The sequence below is a fragment of the Onychostoma macrolepis genome, chromosome 25, assembly GCF_012432095.1.
Source record: "Onychostoma macrolepis isolate SWU-2019 chromosome 25, ASM1243209v1, whole genome shotgun sequence".
NCBI lineage: Eukaryota > Metazoa > Chordata > Actinopteri > Cypriniformes > Cyprinidae > Onychostoma > Onychostoma macrolepis.
In genome coordinates this window covers 17,823,921-17,840,346 of record NC_081179.1, presented here as the reverse complement: position 1 = coordinate 17,840,346, position 16,426 = coordinate 17,823,921, and the positions used below count along the sequence as shown (strand labels likewise).

Sequence of the window (16,426 nt, the reverse complement as noted above, 5' to 3'; positions counted from 1 at the left end):
AAAGCAGTCGCCCAGCACAAAGGGAGATAGCCGCAAAAGAGATGAGACATTGACAGGTGAGAAGATGAGGAAATCAGTTGCGCTCCCATTGTCTGATTCGCCGGGTGATAATTAGGCATCACAGATGACATCTTGCTTGTATGGGGGTGTCACAACGTATGTGGGGGGTGTCATCCTGCAAGTCTTTCTCCTTGTTAATCTATCTGTTGGTTGCTGTTTGGGTGACAAGCTGTCCAGTCAACAGCCCCTAGGTGGACGTATCACAGGGGCACGAATGTGTTTGTGACCTTGTGTATGTTTATGAATTGTGCCCACTGTGTATGTGTCTATTGGTTTTTGTATATTTAGGTAGCCAGTCAATAGTCACGTTTAGGCCAGTAACAAACTCTGTGAAAGTAGTGCATTGCAAGATTTCATCATTTCTGGGTTACCGATATGGTTAAAAAAATAAAAAATAAAAAAAAACAGTAAACAAGGGGTTGATAGAGTTACCAAGAGAGTGTGTTGTTTAGGTAACTTTGGGTGTCATTTTTAAAGTGGTTCAGCAACTTTGAGAAATGTAAATAGAAATTTGCGTTGTGCTACAAACTGCTTTCAACAAATTTCGGAATGCAACAATGTGTGAAATCAGTCATGCATACTTACATACTTGAGTATATTTTGGGTCTTACCCGGCACAGTGTAGGAATCAGTGCCTTGTTTAAGGGCACAAAGATGGTAGCTAAAAAAGGTTTGTATTGTCAGAGCTGATAGCCTTGTGGGCATTGCTCCGACATGTTGTGCAGTTACACTTTGAGTGACCTAAGTTCAAGTCCCGCCTCGGGATTTACAGGGATGTCCAATCCTGCTCCTGGAGGACCACTATCCTGCAGCGATTAGCAATCCTACTTGAACACACCTGAACCAGCAAAGCAAGATCTTAAGAATTACTAGAAACTTCCAGGCATGTGTGTTTGGGGTAGGTTTGAGCCAAGACATTGGCCCTCCATTAGCAGGATTGGTCATCTTTGGGTTAAAGCCCACAACCTTTCACTTACTAAATCACCCCATCAGACTGTGCCTTTTACCAAATCACTCCTTTAACCTTCAAAGCAGGCCTGTAATGTGTGCTTTACCTCCCGGAGCTCCTTGGCCACGTCCTTGAGCTCAGCAAGAACTTCCTCCAGCTGTTCCATGACCATCTTAATGTGCCTGCGGATCTCTGCTCTCCGGTCAGGGCTCTGGCTCGGTTCAAATGGTCCTAGTGCTGTGCTGTGAAACATCCTTCACACGGGGACGACAGCAGCAGCAGCCAGGAGGGGACAGGACACTGGGCTTCATGTCTGAAGCCCACCACAGTGTTGTTTGGCCCTATCTGAATGAAAGACCCATTCTCTGGTCCAAACATCTTAGCATAGTTTTTTGCTGATGTTGGGAAACTTTGAAATCAGTCCAGGAACATCTAGTATCTCTCAGAAAATTCAAAAGGAAAACTTTCAAAAAGAAAGAGGGCATCAAGAAAATTGGAAAAGTTTCAGCACTGAAACAAACAGTTCTCTGCAAAGCTTTGATCTTTTCCGTATGATGTTAAAATGAAATCAAATGGTATCATTTTTGGCATGAAAGAAGCTTTGTTCTCAAGACAGCCAGCAAATAAATAAATTAAAAAAACACCATTTTGAGCTTCTATTTTGAGAGGATTGTGACATACCGAAAGTCAGTCTACCAGCTTATGTGGGACATCTGTCAATCTTTTTACCGGTTCTCCACATCTACATATGCATCCTCTGTTGCGACTCCACTTTTTCAAAAACGTATACCATACAGTGTGTTTTCCAATGATGAGAAAGCCTTCAGAGTAGGAGCCATCAGAATTTGATGTGAAGCATATATGTATCCAAAAAGTGCACTGAGAATAGTAAGAAAGTCACATTGCCAATCGAGCTGGCAGAAAAAGAACACATCCGATGTGACACCTGGGAGGACGAGCCAAAAATTGCTCCTCTCCGAGGTAATCCTGACAGATACTGCTATGAAGAACCATCCCCCTGAGACAAAGAGAGTTCCGGACATCCAGTTCAGCTAACCCACACCAGAATTTCAGTATAGCTTGTCTTCTCTTGGCTTTTGTGGCTTTGGTCCAGAATTGATGCCGTTTGGACTTATTGCTGCTCCATATGTCTATAAAAAGCTTCCGCAGAGTTGCCAGGCTTTTCCCACTGTGCCCTCGTACCGTGCAGTGTATCTCCTACCCCATCTGAGCACGCTCAAATAACACTAGAGACAGATGCATGCTCAACACCTCTCTTGCAATGTTGTCCTCTATCAGTCACTGATGCTCAAGCACTTAGGAAACCTCCCCCTTCCCTCTCTCTCTCTCTCCCTCATTCACTTACCCTCAAACACTCGCATTCGTTCTCTATGATCTCTCTTCCATAACTCTTCCCTCCTCTTTCATACTTGCTACCATACACACACTACCCTTTAGTCCCACTCACCCTTGTCCTGTCACTTCCATCCTACTTCCGACAAACACATCAATTCATGTACACTTCCAAGCTCGCTCTCTGCTCTGATCTTTTCAACCACTTGCCACCTCAGTTGGGGAAGCAAATTAATTCAATTCAGTGTTGCAGTGCAGGCTCGTGAATCGTGAATGCGACGACTCTGCAGCAATAGAAGCGGACCAGATTATCCCATTTAGATCAGTAATGAATAGAAGACAGACGCAAGTGCATCAGGAAACTGCTCGCCCTAACCATAATTATGTGCAAGAGATGCTTCAGCCTCCTGTATTCATTTTCCTGTTGCTCTCTTCAAATCACGAATCGACCAGGGGACTGTGTCAGCAAGTTTGAAATTCTAATTTACCTTTCTATAATGATTCTTCAAAACATCCTGCGAGGCTTGTCCCAAACAAAGGCCCTCATTATTTCTTAGGTGTCTCTGGTGGGAACTCTGATGAGAACTATCGGGGAAAAAACAACAGGGTTTAACACAAAACAAGCAGTTGTTTGAAAAGTGTATTCAGGCATATGGTGCCGAACAGTCATCTAGAATAACAGATACAATTTGAGATGAAAGTATTGAGGAAAGGTAACATGACCATTTGTGCTGTGAACATTAATGATGCCTCAAATAGTAAGACTTGCTGGGGAAGGTGTGCTTTTACTTTTGGAGCATTTGGACCATTTTAGCCTTGCAGATGGTAAAACAGGCCAAAATAATTTAGATGACAGATCTGAGTCATTTCTTAAGGGCGATATATTTTTTATTTAGGTTAATAAGAAACCACCTAAACACTCTAGCAGTGCATGGAAACCACTCTAACAACTCCAAAGCAATGCAATGAAAACTACTCAGAACACCCTAGCAGCCACAAAGCAATGCAATGAAATGCTCAGAACACCCTCGCAACTGCAAAGAAACACGATAAAACACTCAAAACACCCTAGCAATCTTAAAGCAACACAAGTGAAACTGTCAACACATCCTAACAACCGCAAAGAAATAAAATGTAAGGCTCAAAACACCCTAACAATCACAAAGCAATGCAATGAAAACATCTCAAAACACCCTAGCAATCACAACGCAGTGCAATGTAACACTCAAAACACCCTAGCAATTGCAAAACAACATAATATAACGTTCAGAACACCTTAACAAACACAAAGCAACACAATAAAACACTCAAAACAACCTAGTAATCACAAAGCAATGCAATGTAATGCTCAGAACACCTTAACAACCGCAAAGCAACACAACTGAAACAGTCAAAACACCCTAGCAACCACAAAGCAATGCAATGTAATGCTCAAAACACCCAAGCAACCACAAAGCAATCCAATATAATGCTCAAAACACCCTAGCAACCACAAAGAAATGCAATGTAACACTCAAAACACTCTAGCAACCGCAAAGAAATGCAATGAAACACTCAAAACACCCTAGCAACCGCAAAGAAACACAATTAAATATTCAAAACACCCCAGCAATCACAAAGCAATGCAATGTAACACTCAAAACACCCTAACGATCACAAAGCAATGCAATGTAACACTCAAACACCATAACAATCACAAAGCAACAAAACACTCAAAACACCCTAGCAACCACAAAGCAATGCAATGTAACACTCAAAACACCCTAGAAACCGCAAAGCAACACAATGAAATACTCAAAACACCGCAGCAATCACAAAGCAATGCAATGTAACACTCAAAACACCCTAGCAATTGCAAGACAATGTAATGTAACGTTTAGAACACCCTAGCAATCACAAAGCAATGTAACATTCAGAACACCCTAGCAATTGCAAAACAACATAATGTAATGCCCAGAACACCCTAACAATCACAAAGCAACAATAAAACACTCAAAACACCCTAGCAACCACAAAGCAATGCAAATGTAACACTCAAAACACCCTAGAAACCACAAAGCAATGCAATGTAACACTCAAAACACCCTAGAAACCGCAAAGCAACACAATGAAATACTCAACACACCCCAGCAATCACAAAGCAATGCAATGTAACACTCAAAACACCCTAACAATTGCAAGACAATGTAATGTAACGTTTAGAACACCCTAGCAATCACAAAGCAATGTAACATTCAGAACACCCTAGCAATTGCAAAACAACATAATGTAATGCCCAGAACACCCTAACAATCACAAAGCAACAATAAAACACTCAAAACACCCTAGCAACCACAAAGCAATGCAATGTAACACTCAAAACACCCTAGAAACCACAAAGCAATGCAATGTAACACTCAAAACACCCTAGAAACCGCAAAGCAACACAATGAAATACTCAACACACCCCAGCAATCACAAAGCAATGCAATGTAACACTCAAAACACCCTAACAATTGCAAGACAATGTAATGTAACGTTTAGAACACCCTAGCAATCACAAAGCAATGTAACATTCAGAACACCCTAGCAATTACAAAACAACATAATGTAATGCTCAGAACACCCTAGCAACCACAAAGCAATGTAATGTAACACTCAAAACACCCTAACAATCACAAAGCAATGCAATGTAACACTCAAAACACCCTAGCAATTGCAAAATAACATAATGTAATGCTCAGAACACCCTAACAATCACAAAGCAACAATAAAACACTCAAAACACCCTAGCAACCACAAAGCAATGCAATGTAACATTCAAAACACCCTAACAATCACAAAGCAATGCAATGTAACACTCAAAACACCCTAGCAATTGCAAGACAACATAATGTAACATTTAGAACACCCTAGCAATCACAAAGCAATGTAACATTCAGAACACCCTAGCAATTGCAAAACAACATAATGTAATACTCAGAACATCCTAACCATCGCAAAGCAACAATAAAACACTCAAAACACCTTAGTAACCACAAAGCAATGCAATGAAATGCTCAGAACACCCTAACAATCACAAAATAACGTAATATAATGCTCATAACACCCTAACAATCACAAAGCAACCACAAAGCAACACAATGAAATACTCAGAACACCCTAGTAACTGCAAAGCAATGCAATGAAACGCTCAGAACATCTTAGCAACCACATGGCGACACCTTTGCAACTACCATGGAATAGTGGCGTGCAGAATTAGCATTTTCAAACACTACTCACATTTGCTTTAGAAAATATTCCTAGTTGTTTAGCAGTTGTTGTTTAAATGCTTGACACTTTTCATGGCAGCATGTTCACAGGCACTAAAAATGTATTGAAGTGCTCCATTTTATTAAAAGTTGGAACTGAGGACTAAATGCTGAGCTTTTGAGATTTGCAGAAAGCTAATGCAATCCTAATTGCATGTGTGGCAATTTATGCATGCATTTAGGGCTAAGTACTAGCTGTTGAAGGAAACTTATTTCAATGCCCTAAAATGATGATGCAAATGGTTTTGTTTTCATTCACTACTAACTGAATTCTTGTCCTTGAAACAGAATACCAGCTCAGAAGATTTTTGTAATCCGTTAGTCTCATAGCTAAATGTACTTCTTTCTGAAAAGACTATAACAAAAACACAGTTCCTCATTTCATACAATCTTTTCAATGAAATGTTATAACAAGGTCTTTCATTCAAGAAGATATGCTGCTTCTGTAAAACTCTTTCAAACAGTAGTATGCTAATATTGTAATTATATTTAGTTCAACGCGTAGCATAGTAGCGTCTCATAATTAAATATGGTTATTTTGCATTTTTTTTATTCAGGCTTGTATACATTACGTATACATTTTGTCAGTTTAGTCAAGGAGTCAAGATGAAGATGTTATAAATGACAGTTGACATTCCTTCAAATTGACATTATTGTCTTGAAAATACTAACCCTCACTTACAAAGCCCTTCATAACCTTTTCTTCTTATGTATCTGAATTACGTCAATATTTTTTGCAAATGTAGTAAATCATGTTGTATTCTATACATACACAATAAATAATGCTGAGTATACATACCATATACTATAAATAAGTAAGTGTTGTAGTACGACAGTATCCTTTTTTGTCAGTAAGTAGAGACCAAATGCAATCCACCCAGGCTTTTAGTGCCATCTACTGATGGATGTGCAATTCAAAACAGAAAATTTAATTACAGGGTGCAGTGTTATTTCAGTATCATTGAGATACTATTATGCTTCTTTTTTTTCATATTATAATTTTAATATTTTGTTTTCATTTAATGCTAGTTAAACCAATTTATTAGTTTTGCTAAATATGTATACAGTTTTATTTCTGTTTAAATTTTTATTTTAGTACATAAAGTTAAACTAAATGAAAATGAGAAGTTTTGCCGTGGCAAATTGCTCAAATAATAAATTTATTTCTAGTTAATAATAATATTTTATACATATATAACGTCATGGTTTTCATTTTAGGTTTAGTTGACTATAACAGTTTCATGACCCTGAATGGACTCAGACACATAATGCATCATTATATGTTTATTATCCATCAGGGAGAGACAAAATAATATAAAAGTAATACAAAATGAACCAAAAACAATTCATCTCAAACTTCAAAAACAACCACCTTCAGAAATCACAACTATTGAGCTTCATGTTTGCATGATTGATTGATTTCAAAGTACAGCTTTTCTCAGCAAAACTAACATGTTAAAGTGTTTGCGTTGCATTAAATACAAATTAAATACACTAAACATAGTAGCTAAGGGAAAAAATATGGCTAAATTGATATTAGTACAAAATAATTGAAATGTTTGACCCTTATAAGTCAAGAAAAATTACAAAAAAAATATATATATAGCGAAGTAGATAAAAATGAAAATCTGTAAAACGTACTGGACTGTAGTTCTTGTCTCCAAGTCAACAATACATTCCACTTTAGACGTGACAAAATAATTAACATCTACACACATACAGAGTGCCTTTGTACACAAAGCACAAGGTTTGGTTCAATTCACAAATTTACCAAGCACCACACACAACTCACTATACAAAGACGACTATCTGTTTTGTGTTACTCTACTGGCATCTTTCCACTCACTTAACTTTACAGTATGAACAAGGCTCTTTATCTACTGTTGGGATACATAGGCATGAAGATCAGGGCACAAAAAACATGGCGGGTCTTGGAAAGGACAGTGACCTTAGCTTTTGCTGGTGCGGCTGAAATATAACATTCACACTTGTTGATGTGATCAGATCATGCATGACAGATATCGATATTGCTTCTGTCAGTGTTTTCTTACTAGGCGACTGTCAGAAAACAAACAGTTACAAGTTTAATACATCCAGTCCACTAGAGGGCACAAGAGGACTGTGGATGTCAGTTAGGGACGAAACCTCAGCCCAAGCTTTGCACAGGAAGTCCTGTCTTACCAAGCCCCACAATAGTGTACTAAACATCAAATTGTGGAACAATTTACGCTCAAAACACCCAAATACACACATTATCAAAACGTCAACAGAAAGATCTTTACAGAAACAAAAAAGCACAGAAAAACTCCTCAAACATACATGAATAGTATCACACATGGGCGTACTGAAGTTTCACAGTTCTTGAAATGATTTAAAGTATTTTACAAGCCTTGATAGAGACATTGAGATGACATATTACATATACTGTACACTATTATTTTAATCTATTTCATACTCTATTCATCACTAACCGGCTCCTCAGACTGTAAATTCAGTTGAATTCTAAATAAATGTTCTACTATATATTACAAATCCACAATTTTCAAGTCCGAAAGAGTTTAAATAATCTCTAAATATCTGTCATTTTGAATTTCACACAGAAATTGCTTGTCAATGCATAATAGAGAAAATATTTTCAGAAAAATCGTCAAACATGGACATAACTTTGGGGAAATGCAAAGTACTACAATACATCACTATGAGAGTAATCAATAATTAATATGATACTGTATATATATTGTATTTGAGACAATATTACTTCATAATGTGCTTTACTTGTAGGGTTTAAACCAGTGGGGGATAAATCACACAGAAGCCATATTTTACAGAAATGACTTAAATTCAGTCTGAGATTATATGCAAAATAACAGTTACGATTTCTGTGACAACGAGAACGTTAAAATATCAGCCTTCATCGCAGATTCAGATCATAATGGATTGAAATATATATAACAAGCCTGTAGCTAAGAGCAGATTAAATATTTACTCTATTTGAGAAATCAACTAATGTACAAACGTACAACATGTACATGTACAAATATCTCGTCCAGTCGATTTCGTTAGCCGAACCTCGGCTACAGTACATCAGCAGTAAAATGAGACGATTAAATCCTGAGGTAAAGAAAACAATGTCAACAAACACAACCGCAATCACTAAAACCTCAACAGCCTTTAACACAAACGAAAATACATAACAACTGAAATAACGTAAACATATGGCTTTCCTTGTACCTTCACAGAAAAAGAAAACAAATTTTCTTTGTACTTGCACTTGATGGAAAGCGCTCGACACAAACAATGTAATGTTTATAAACGTCCCAGCTAACAAAAATGTTCTAAGAACGTTTTGCAAACGTTTCCATTAAGTTATGAAAACATTATTTCAGAAATGTCTCTGAACGTTCAAAATGTAACAGTTTTTTTAAATGTTTAAAAAGTTTTTTTCTTAGTTACACAAATTTTAACGGAACATTTTGCAAACATTATGTGAATGTGTTCCCTGAACATTCTGAAACAAGAATATTTAAAAAACGTTAGATGAACGTCCAGCTAAAACGTTTTAGAAGAAAAAAAACGTTCCATGAATGGTGCATGAATAGCATAGCTAACATTTGAGCATTGAACATTCTAATATTGGGCGTTACTAGAACGTTTCTTCATAACTTTGAGAGAACATTGCCAAAGTTCTCAGAACGTTCCCTGCTAGCTGGGTTTATACTTTTTCAACTGCGAGATCAAGTAAATACCAGTCAATGTACTTCCAAAAGCTAATAATTTCTTCTCTTTGTGCATAAAACGTACGCTTATTCATAAGATGTGAGAGCAAAGATGCGTTTGCTAAATAGTGGAAATGTGTTCTTGAATACAAACAGCCAAACAAAACATAGAACTGGCTTGCAAACACCACACAGACGAATCTGAGAATCTAGTTACTATAGAAACATAGTGAGTTTTGGAATGTTTCCTTAGTGGTGCTCTAATTCAGCCTTGTTTGAAATACGATAAGTGGAGAAACACGACATAACCGTTAATTAAATCTGCCGTAATACCACATGGCGAGACGGATACTTTCCTACTGAGGGGTTCTAAATACCGAAAGCAACTCGTTAACCTATCACACACTTTTAAAACAGCTTATGTATTGTTGTAGTGGTGGAAATTCGTTTAAATTTAAATTGGTCTGATGTATCTTTCTTTTCTCCCTTCCCCCGTTTCAACCACTGACTTTATCCCTCTGCAACGCCCTCCCAAATACCCTGTTTCTGTCCCCTCCCCCCATTGTGACTGAAAAGGATCTACATTGGTTCGTCGTAGTTGTAGGTTGGGGCGGCTGAGTACTGCTGACCCTGCACGGCCCCCTGTGCAGCCCCCATAGCTGCCTGCTGTGCTGCCTGCTGGACGTGAGGGTTCTTCCAAGCGCCGGTGGTCCATTCTTCCTGAGCCTTGCTCATGCTGCCCCCGCTGCCACGGTAGAAGTTGTGAACCTGACACAGAAGGACAATTTATTGCTCAAAAGCTCAGCTCAGCACATCACCTGTCCTAACCAAGCAACACGTTTATTTAGTTTGACTAAATCAGAATATATTTAATCTATAGATTGCTTTCAATTAAGCATCAGCTTTGCTACAAAATATCTACTCTGCTCAGGAATCCTAAGAAAAATAGACCAAAAATTGTCAGCATTTAGAGGATAGAGCTATAAAATTAGACACAGGGATATTTAAATTGTGGCCGGTATGTAAGTCAGTAATTATTTTCATAGAACCAATAAGCAATAAATGGCAAATATTTGATAGGCCTAATAATAATAGTCTAAAATAATCTAAAAACACTTGTTAAAGACTACTGTTAATAATGTTGGTTTTTTTAGATTAAAAAAAGTATCTGATATGTAAGCCAATAATTAATTTCATACAACCAATAACCGATAAATGGCAGATATGACAGAAGATTATTCTATAATATTTGTCTAAAACTGAGTTTAGGCATCACAACATTATAATGCACTGTATAAAAATGGTTATTAATTTCAATTGCTTTTAAAGATTACTGTTACTAAATTATTAGTGTTTTCAAATATCAATAATTGTTTTCATAGAACCAATAACCGATAAATGATAGATATTAAATAAAAAATAAAAGTAATATGATTCTATAATATTTTGTCTAACAAAAAAACGCACACTAAAATCAAAGGTTTTGAATGTTTTAAAGCAAATTTAGTTATCAGAACCTTGTATTATGTATATTAATTTCAATAATTGTTAAGTATTAATGTTACTAAATTAGTTAATAATTAAATATTGTGGCTGATATGTAAGCCGATAATTGTTTTCATAGAACCAATAACCGATAAATTGCAGATATTAGTAAGAAAAAAGGGGGAAAATACTGCTAAAGACTTCTGTTACAAAATATGCGTGTTTTTAACAATTAAAAATACACTTTTTTGGTAAATCTGAGCACAGTTTAAGACCCTCTTCAGAAGCTCTAGAGAAAATGTGAGATTACTGAGGATTTCTGTTCAGGAGAAATTAATTACTGTAATTACTGTGTTGGAGAAAAATGATGTTAATCAAGAAAAAAAAAAATATTGTTAATAGTACGGTATTACACACAGCATAAATTAGTAATTGCTGGAATTTGAGGAAATATCATGAGATCTGTGTATACCTTGGTGAGGGCAATGAACGAGAGAACAGCCACAGCAGTGAACATTATGGTTGGAATCAGCATAACAACAGCAGAGCCAATATTAGTGCTGAAAAAAGTGATGGTGGCCAGCCAGCCACTGTAATACAAACACATAAAGAAGACATATTCTCCTCATTAACAAGGTAGTTAGAAAGTAAACTACATGCAAAGCTTGTATAAAATTCAGAATAGAGCGTAACATCCTAATATAACCTAAACAGACCATAATATATGTGAGCTAAAAATATTACATGACGCAAGAGAGTACATGAGTCATTTGAGTTTCTATAGGGTAACTCAAACTGGAACTGACCCAGCTTTGCTGTATGTGTCCACACTACTGCCAGGTTGCAAATAACCCAGTTTGACTTGTTTTGCAAACCACTTCTGGGTTAAATATTTTCACCTAGCATGTTGAGTTGTTTATTTAACCTATCATAATAGTCTATCTATCTATCTATCTCATTTCTTACACACAATAAGCAGTTTTTACCATACTCCCCATCCTGGGATTCCAACAGTCTGGATGATACTAATCACCACTTGCGCCATAAAGACGAAAAAGAACGCCATGAAGTTGAAAGAACTGTCTGTCCTGTGAAAGAAAGAGTGAACTGCATTAGGGTTGTGCACAATGACATGATTACAACTCAAAGACTATTTTAAATCATCTCGGATGCCACAACATTAATTGAACTCACTTGAAGGCCTTGTAGATGGGCCTAAACCAGCACACGTATGAGCATGGGGTGAACAGTATCAGCCACAGAAAGGCCATCCCAAAATTGGTTGCCCCGCCCCCTCCGCACATCCATGCTAGACAGCCAATCAGGTTCACTGCTAGCGTGGCACTATTCACTGTGAGTGAAAAAAAAGTATGAATTAAATTTTTTTTAAATCATTTAATTCCATTAGAATGTATATCTAATTGCATGTGTTTCGTAATTTGATGTTGTAGATGAATGCAAAACTGAAATGATCACATTTATCGGAAAAGGGCAGATACCAAAAAATATGCACATGTATGACACACTGACTAAAATCTAATTGCTAAGTAATCTAACTCTAATCTAGAATACGTTTTAGATACTAATACAAATTTACATTAATCTCAACAAACACTTACTTTCTCAACTCCCAGACCCATTTCAATTTGTGAGCCAACAAAAAAGGGATTTTGTAAATATCCTACATGTCAAAAGCAAATGATTCTCACTACAGCATAGAAAACTGGACAACAATACAAGAGTAATATGACACCCCATATTTTTATTTGTGGACTGACAGATTAAAATCCAAAACCTGTCTGTACAAGTTTTCCTGTGTCTGTTTCTCTCAGTGTTTACAGTGAAAACAAAGGTGACACTGTAATGGCAAATAAAGCCACATGATTGCAATCTACTCTGTGTACACACCACATTAAATGATATGCACTGAGAATACTGCAAAAAAATATAATATATGCTGAAATATAAACGTACATATCCATAGGTAATACAGTCGTTTGCACATTGTACGCCGCTGGTCTGGGATCTCGTTGAAGTCTTGGTAAAAACATGGTTTCAGTGGAATGAAACGTGGTAGAGGAGGGAAATTGTTTTCTGTGGGGAAAAAACACAAATTAAAACAAAACTATATAATAAAAATACCATAGTACTGTTTGGACATGTACCGTGGTAGGACCATGCAGTACATTACAGTAAATACCAAGGTACTTGAATATGTTAACAATTCAGTTTGGTTTAAGAAAGTTGCAAGCTCTCACCTTCCATGGAGATTCTTTTTTCAGATCACCAACGTCAAACTTTAATATTTAAAAACCTGTAAAAACACACATTACACAACAATTTCACATACTGAATGAAACACTGTAGTGTAGAGAGTTTTCATTATACCTCATTAGAATATTCCAGTGTGAAAGGGAAGCTTATCCTTTGAAATATATCTATCTAAACTTTGCTAAGTATAACCATACAGCCTGGTAACAATGAAATAACTCGAGTAAACACAACTTAGCACACAAACTAATTCCTTATTCAGTATTACAAACATGACATCTGTAAACCTTAAGCAGCCTGCAAGACTGGCCATGTTTACATGCACATTATTTTCAGAATGGTTAATATTCTGACAATACATCAACTTGTTAGTAATTTATTTACTGATTTAAAAAACTGCGGTTTCAATATGTGACCCTGGACCACAAAACCAGTCTTAAGTGACAATTTTTCGAAATTGAGATTTATACATAATCTGAAATCTGAATAAATAATATTTCCGTTGATGTATGGTTTGTTAGGATCGGACAATATTTGGCTGAGATACAACTATTTGAAAATCTGGAATCTGAGGGTGCAAAAAAATCTAAATATTGAGAAAGTTGCCTTTAAAGTTGTCCAAATGAAGTTCTTAGCAATGCATATTACTAATCAAAAATTAAGTTTTGATATATTTACGGTAAGAAATTTACAAAATATCTGCATGGAACATGACCTTTACTTAATATCCTAATGATGTTTGGCATAAAATAAAAATGGATAATTTTGACCCATACAATGTATGTTTAGGCTATTGCTACAAATATACCCCAGCAACCTAAGACTGGTTTTGTGGTCCAGGGTCACATATTCTTTTTGAGGTATTTGTGTTTGTAAAAGGTAAAAACCACACACACAAATATTTTATAAATCCAAAGCTTACAAATCTTCCCACAGGAAATTCCCAAGTTTGCCTCCAGATTGACTGAATATAGCTTTATATTTACACCTAAAATGACTTACATTTAGAGATTCGCATAATATATTAATTCACTGTAAATATTCCAAACAAGATTAATATTCCAAGTACATTTTAGGAAACTTTACAAATACTGGTTTAATTTTTTCATGGCAATCAGGTTATTTGCATGATGCTGAAATAAAATAATATTTATTTTGCTGAGTAATATAACAATATTTCAATATTAATTATTATGATTGCACACAGTAAAGGTGGATTGTTATTATCATAACCTCTTATTTGATCCTTGAAATGTACACGGAACACCGGTTTATGAGGCCTGGTAACGAAATCATACATTATTTGACCAACACAACTGTCGATTAGAGTTAACAGAATGAAGAACGATTCGAACAATTCGAACCTTTAACGAATCGATTATTATAAATCGTTTAGTCTATTTGTAGCGAATATCTACCAACATTTATTCGTAGCGGCTATATTTTTAACCAATTATTTATCATGTAGCGTTTATACGCTACAACTGTTTATTTGTAGCGAATCGATTATTATCAACGATTGCTGGTGGTTTTTTCTCGCTCGGATCTAACGTTAGCCAAACCCGGTTGCAATGTGAAGGGCATGTCGCCGGGGTGGTTCACGGATATGAAACCATAATCTAGTTGTCTTAACGTTATAGTCCATTCATCCAAACGGGAGGTATCGTTATAAAACGCAAGATAAGACTCGAATGAGAAAACAAAAGCAAAAGAATATTTAGCAAAAACATTAATTTCAGAGCGGAATCGAGGTCGAGCAGAGCGCCCTTCAAGGGAAAAGATGGTGCTGAACGGGAGGTGTTTAATTTAACGGTGCAGGCGAAGATTGCATGCATTTCTGATTTTACGTGCTTGTAAGACACAATACATCTGTTCTGAGTGAATAAATGTGAAAAACGCGGGTGAGAAAGTGAAAAGCATCGGTGGAAACCGTTCCCCTTACCTTCTCGCGCGTTCACCCAGGAATCTGTTACCGATGCACGCGTCCACTCGCATCTAATAAACCACTTTCCATTCAGTGATCGATGCACTTGTGATGGGGATGTTTTCCAAATCCGTTATCTTATGAGATGATATTGGGAATATGGGAGTGAAAACAATCACGTCACGGTACTCCTACACACGCACGCGCGTCGACGAGCATCAGTTCCGCGAGGGATGAGCGCGTGTGATGCTGAATAAATCAGGCCTCTAGACTCGCGATACTTCATTCCTTCACTCTCACTAACCGCTCTCCACGGTCCTGAAGCATGCATATTAAAGAGAAAAAAAGAGATAGATAAAGGAATAAGTACTACCAGTAATTCCTGGGATGCAGTCATGGAGAAATACTAAGGACATGTCTTCACTCATACACATTCTCTATGGTGACTGAAGAAAAAGAAAGTGAATAGTGACTAGGTAAGAGGGTGGGGTCTTGTGTAGAAACAACCTTCACTCATTAATTACTAGTAAAATTAACAAAATAAAAAATGAATAATAATAACATAAAGATACGAAATCAACACTGTGAATAAAAATCTTTTTACAATTTTCTTGTAAAAAGTGCTGCAATAGCTCTGTATTTACAACCTCGAAATTTTACAGTGTAATTTTACAGTGAAATTATCGCACATAGTTCATAACATATAAACGAGTAACAGACACATAATTAGGAGGAAAAAATGAGAATGATGACAAAACACTGAATGATATAATAGAACTATAGGCTATAGAACAAGATATCATTTTTAGTTCTTAGAAAATATAATTTTTTCGCACAGGAATCATACACAGGAAAATTCTTGCTTGAAATAGACGCTTACAACTTACAGTAATTTGTAGCTGTATGTATATAAATAAAATATCACAGCGCTTACAGTAATTTGTGTGTATATATATCATTTATAAATATATTTTTATACATTTAATACATGTATCACCTTTTATACAAACATTGTTATCGCAACTTGTGCGCAAAAGTAATTTGTATGTTTATATATAAATAAAATATTACAGTACTTACAGTAATTTGCGTGCATGTATATGATAGGCTATATTATAGGCCTATATTATATTTCTATATATTTAATCACATTTATCACTTTTATACATACAAACATTCTGTTATTACATTACCTAAAGTAATTTGTGTGTGGTATATATGTATATATCACACAAATTATAATTACAATACGAATTTTCAAATATATATATATATTTTACAGTACTTACAGTAATTTATATAACTATGCAATATTATATTATATTTCTCTCTACATTTAATACACTTATCACCTTTTATACTTAAAGAATGTTATTAC

At 36.1% G+C, this 16,426-nt stretch overlaps 1 protein-coding gene across 2 annotated transcripts in view; it reads right to left on the bottom strand.

Moving 5' to 3' along the window:
- scamp5a (secretory carrier membrane protein 5a) overlaps positions 1 to 15,460 on the bottom strand; it is a 29,470-nt gene extending 14,010 nt beyond the window's left edge. Inside the window, exons 1-7 of one of the 2 annotated variants that reach the window (XM_058767585.1) lie at positions 15,067 to 15,460; positions 13,112 to 13,167; positions 12,828 to 12,947; positions 12,048 to 12,204; positions 11,840 to 11,941; positions 11,326 to 11,443; positions 9,952 to 10,136 (exon numbers count right to left, since the gene is read on the bottom strand). In XM_058767585.1, coding sequence (XP_058623568.1) covers positions 9,952 to 10,136; positions 11,326 to 11,443; positions 11,840 to 11,941; positions 12,048 to 12,204; positions 12,828 to 12,947; positions 13,112 to 13,118 — 689 coding nt within the window. In that variant the 5' untranslated portion in view covers positions 13,119 to 13,167; positions 15,067 to 15,460. Of the gene's footprint in view, positions 1 to 1,115; positions 2,655 to 9,951; positions 10,137 to 11,325; positions 11,444 to 11,839; positions 11,942 to 12,047; positions 12,205 to 12,827; positions 12,948 to 13,111; positions 13,168 to 15,066 lie in introns of those variants that run through there. The other variant, XM_058767584.1, reaches the window with a different exon arrangement.
- Between the last annotated feature and the right edge of the window lie 966 nt (positions 15,461 to 16,426).